Below are 4,938 nucleotides of genomic sequence, written 5' to 3'. Positions count from 1 at the left end.
CCTCCAGTTCTCAATCTCAAAGTCTCTTTGGAATGGGAAGAGAGCATTATCCTTATTTTCTAGATAAGGGAACTGGTTTATCAGCTTGCCCTCAGCAAGAGGCAGAGACTGGAAGAAAACTTGGCTAGGATGCAAGTAGCTCAAGTGAGGGCAGACATTTGAAACCGGCTGTCTCAAAATGTGCTCTCCTGTTGTGAGGGGCTGGTAATCAGAACAAACAGTTTCAAGCCACAGCTGAGTTTCCAGTCTGCATTCACCTAAAAGTCTCTTGCATCTGCCATAACAAACTGGGGGAGAAGACACCACTTTCAGAGCTTCCCCCCATTCTAAAACCTGCCAAGTATTCAAAGATGGAAAGAACATCATTAGAGCCCTTGTATTAAAAATTATTTATTTAGTGATCTGTACATGGGGTGAAGCAGGGCCTCATACAGACCTTCCAAAAAAAAAAAAAAAAATCAAGTAAAAACATAAATACATATTTTCTTACAAAAATGAGATTTACAAAATATACATACTGCACTTGTCTGACACGCTTGTTTTTTTTCTTCCACGTGCACATTATAAAAGACAAAAACCCGAGCCCTGCAAGTCTGACATCAGATCTACTGAAGGATTTGGCTGATGGGCCCATTCCTTATGCTCAGACCACTGGTATGCCCTCAGACAGGAGCAGTCTGCCCCCTCACCCTGAACAGGTTTTTTCTTTTTTAAAGTTTCATTCTAGACACTTTCCCCCCAAAAAACATGAAGAGCAGCTATAGGGTGGAGACTTGCTAAAAATCCAGAATGTCCTATTTTGTCCTTAGGCGAGAATATACACACACACATATTAAAAACAACCCTTCAGTGAATATAAAGGTAAAGTAGTAACAAAAAATAAAATATGAAGAAGTCAACATAAAAACTTTCAGAATAGAAAAATCTGTCACATTTCAAAAAAGAAAACGATGCATTTGATGATAAAATTTTGAATGCTTTTCCTTCCAAGACATGATCACTGGAAACTTAACCAGCAGTATTTTAGCCAAAATGAGAAGGCTGCTCACTTGCAGTAACTGCTTGATTGTAAAACCCAGCCCCAGCCCCCCCACCCGCACCAAAAGTCACTGCCATACAGCTCAGGGAACCTGAGGAGCAGGCAAAGGGTTCATCGTGAGCCAAAACGATTCCTCCCGTCCCCAGAATCTGGCTGTGTATTGACTTTGTCTGCAGTGAGCTCACTGCAAAGCAGGAGAGAAAGCAGGTTTATGGGAAGGAAGGAAAAAAATCCTGTCTTTACGTTACAGATTTTAATGGCTCTTGTTTTGGCAGGTGCTCTAGGGTAAGCTCTTCTTGCCCTCTAAATCTTGCATTTCCTTCAGCTTAGAAAAGTGACCCATATTGAACGGTAGGAAAACATCCTGCCTCCTCCTTTTTTCATAAAAGGAATGTTTATTTCTGCGAGCTCCTCACATCCAAGGGTGAACCTCAACGACTTCTTTTTGTTAGTTTGCCCATAAAAACCGATCCCATGCTTATGCCTTTCTACATAGAAAACACTTTTGTTTCCCCCTTTGTCTCCTAGAACAAAGGCAAGGGGGAAAAGCCTTCTGCTGAAAAGCAACAAGTCATTTCTTTTCAGGGTGTGGAATAGCAACCCCCTCCTTCCCCACAGCAGCAAGAACAACAGACTGAGGGCCAAATTTTTACTTTAAAACAATTACAACAGGTATCACTGAGGTAAGAAGGAACTTGTGAGCTGACAGAACAGAGGCATCTCCCCAGCACACGATCGGGCTGTAGCCGGCTGTGCATTACTCACGTGATGGCTCCGCCGAGCTGGAAAGAGCAGGCAGCGAGCTCAGGTTCGGGAGTTACCCTGCCCACGCTGCAGTTTGGCCCCGGCAATTCAGAGAGCATTTGGCTACTTCTCGGTAGGGGTGGCTCAACAGGTCTGACTTCCCCTCCCTCTTGTCCAAAGCAAGGCCAGATGATTTTAGTTGGATTGGAGTGTCTTTTCCTGGACAGGAGTAGCAGGAGAGAGAAGTAAGGAGACTTCTGGGTGAAGGACACTCCTGTCCCAGCCGTGGCCTGTTTTTCTGTCCTCTTCCACTTAGCTGGGCATAAGCACCACTGGACATAGTTTTACTGATCCTTTATGCATTTTTTTTTTTTTTTTTCAAACCTTCTGTGAGGAAGAAAAAGTTTGGAAAAGCCTCCCTTCTTCCCTCTTCAGGGAACCATTGCCCTACTCCTATGCTGCATATCCATCTCCTCTGCCTCCTCTGCTCGTGTGCATGTGTATGTGTGTGCCAGAGGGGACATGGTGGGTCTCATACTGCTGTCTCGCCTTTGCTGCTGGTGCTGAGTCTGTGGTAGAAGCGTCGCCAGGACTGAAGGGTTTTGCCAGACCAAATCCAGAAGCCAGTCGTGATCCCAACAATCATGGTCATGAGGTACTTGATCATGAAGACAGTGAAGTCTGGGCTCATAGGGGCAAAGTGGCTGGGACAGGGCACAGCATATGTTTTGCAGGTCTGGAGGAGCCACGTCTTCTCCCAGGTGCCACGGAAGGCCTGCTCGTAGAAGTAACACGCCAGGACAATGGTGGCAGGCACCGTGTAGAGGACACTGAAGACACCAATGCGCACCATCAGCTTCTCCAGTTTCTCCGTCTTGGTGCCGTCGTGCTTCATGATGGTGCGGATGCGAAACAAGGACACGAAGCCAGCCAGCAAGAAGGAAGTGCCAATGAAGAGATACACAAACAAAGGCGCCAGCACAAAGCCCCTCAGTGAGTCCACACTATAGATACCTACATAACACACCCCACTGAGTACATCCCCATCCACCTGCCCCATGGCCAAGATGGTGATGGTTTTGACAGCGGGCACAGCCCAGGCAGCCAGATGAAAATACTGGGAGTTGGCCTCAATGGCCTCATGGCCCCACTTCATGCCAGCAGCCAGGAACCAGGTGAGGGACAGAATGACCCACCAGATGGAGCTGGCCATGCCAAAGAAGTAGAGGATCATGAACAGGATGGTGCAGCCTTCTTTCTTGGTGCCTTGGGCCACAGTGCGGTAGCCATCCTCAGAGAAGCGCTCTAGACACACCACCCGCTCCTCCAGCAAGAAGCCTGCTGCATAGGCCACTGCCACCATGAAGTAGCAGCCCGACAGAAAGATGATGGGCCTTTCCGGGTAGCTGAAACGACGCATGTCTACCAGGTAGGTGAGCACGGTGAAGAGGGTGGAGGCACAGCAAAGCACGGACCACACGCCCACCCACAGCCGGGCAAATCGCACCTCTGCCTCCTTGAAGTACATGAGCCCATTGGGCCGAGCTGGCTCACAGGGGGCTCCACAGTCCCGCTCCCCCAGGAACCGGTAGCCCAAGTAAGAGGGCACTTTGAGCTGCCGAGGGCAAGAGAAGGAGAAGCCAGAGGGTGGCTGTGGTGGGGTGAGAAAGTCGGGGAGGTAGCCAGCTGTGGGGTGGGCAGTGACCCCCCGACCCGCCGCACCACCGGGTCCTGGTGGGGCATCCGACGTGTTCTGCCCCACGCAGATCTCACCCGCACCGTGAACAGGGAAGTTCTCGCAGCGGAGCCGCTCTGGCCACTGGAAGCCGAACTTGTTCATGAGGGCCTCGCAGCCCTGACGGGCCCGCTCGCAGAGGGAGCGGCACGGTGGGATGGCCTGCTCCAATACGGTGCACACCGGCGCGTACATGGAGCAGAGGAAGAACTTCAGCTCGGGCGAGCACTGCACCTTGACCAGCGGGTAGAACTGGTGCACCTCCAACCCGGCGTCCTCCTGGTTGGTGTGGCCCAGCAGGTTGGGCAGGATGGTCTGGTTGTAGGCGATATCCGTGCAGAGCGGGATGGAGATGGGCTGGCAGAAACCGTGGTCAGGCACGGAGATGCCCTTCTCGCCGTGGTACTGCTGTGCCGTCGCACCCGCGGGGGTCCCCAGCAGGGCGGCCAGCAGCGCGGCCAACCCCAGCAAGGGGCAGCCGGCGGCGGCCGCTCTGCCGCATTCTCCTCCAGCCCGCATCGCCGGGGCGGCCGGGGGCCCGGGGAGCCTCGGGGGGTCTTTCAGAGCCGGCCGGCGGGACGCCCCAGGGGCATCAGCGACCAGAGGGCGGCGGCGGGGCCCCTTCGGTGGGGCAGGAGCGCGGCGACGGGAGGAACGCGGCTCCGCACCGGACCTCCACGACTTTCTTCCTCGGCTCCGACGCGGCGGCGCTCACAGCGCGGTGGCGGCGCTTCTCTCGGCGAAAGTTTCCGGAGCTGCTCTCCCCGGAGAAGGCGGCAGCGAAAGAGGAGACGCGCGCGTAGCCCGGCGACGGCTCTGGCCAGCTCCGCGCAGGGTCCCGCGGCGGCGGCGAGGCGGAGGCGCTGCTCCCTGCACGACTGCACGGCCCCGGGGATTTAGGTTACGGCTAAACGGATTATTACCGCGCCCGGCTGAGCCGTGTATTTTACTCCGGGGCTTAAATAACTTTCAAAATCCAATTACTGTGCGATCCTCCCCGCGGCTCGGCTGGGCTCCGCTCCCGACGGACACCGCTGCGGGCTGTGCGTCCGGGGCAGCCGTGCGCCTCCCGCCTCGTCTCGGCTCGTTTCGTGTCGTTTCGTCCGTTCCGTTCCGTTCCGTTCCGTTCCTCTCAGCCCGCGGCCCCGCCACCACCGCCCGCTCCGCGGCTCCCGGCCCGCGGCCGCGCCGGCACACAAAAAAGGCGCAGCTCCGCGCGGGCCCCGCCCCCGCCGCCGGCCCCATTCACAAACCGCGCCGGGGGCGGGGCCTCGCAGCGCCCGCTCGCCAATCCGCGCGCAGGGGGCGGGGCCGCGCTGGGGGAGGGGAGGGGGAGGAGCTCGCGCCAGGGGAAAAAAAGTTGGGAACAACTTTTTCCCATCCCCACCGGGCCGGGCCGGGAGGAGCCGCCCGCGGCCCC

General features: G+C 55.2%; 1 protein-coding gene across 1 annotated transcript; it reads right to left on the bottom strand.

The window, feature by feature from the left end:
• Positions 1 to 374: 374 nt before the first annotated feature.
• On the bottom strand, positions 375 to 4,718 carry FZD7 (frizzled class receptor 7). Its single transcript, XM_048309883.1, has one exon. It carries the CDS (start codon positions 4,035 to 4,037, stop codon positions 2,316 to 2,318), a length of 1,722 nt encoding a protein of 573 aa, XP_048165840.1. The 5' UTR covers positions 4,038 to 4,718; the 3' UTR covers positions 375 to 2,315.
• Between the last annotated feature and the right edge of the window lie 220 nt (positions 4,719 to 4,938).

This window comes from Corvus hawaiiensis, chromosome 7, assembly GCF_020740725.1.
Source record: "Corvus hawaiiensis isolate bCorHaw1 chromosome 7, bCorHaw1.pri.cur, whole genome shotgun sequence".
NCBI lineage: Eukaryota > Metazoa > Chordata > Aves > Passeriformes > Corvidae > Corvus > Corvus hawaiiensis.
This window is presented reverse-complemented; position numbering and strand designations above follow the sequence as displayed.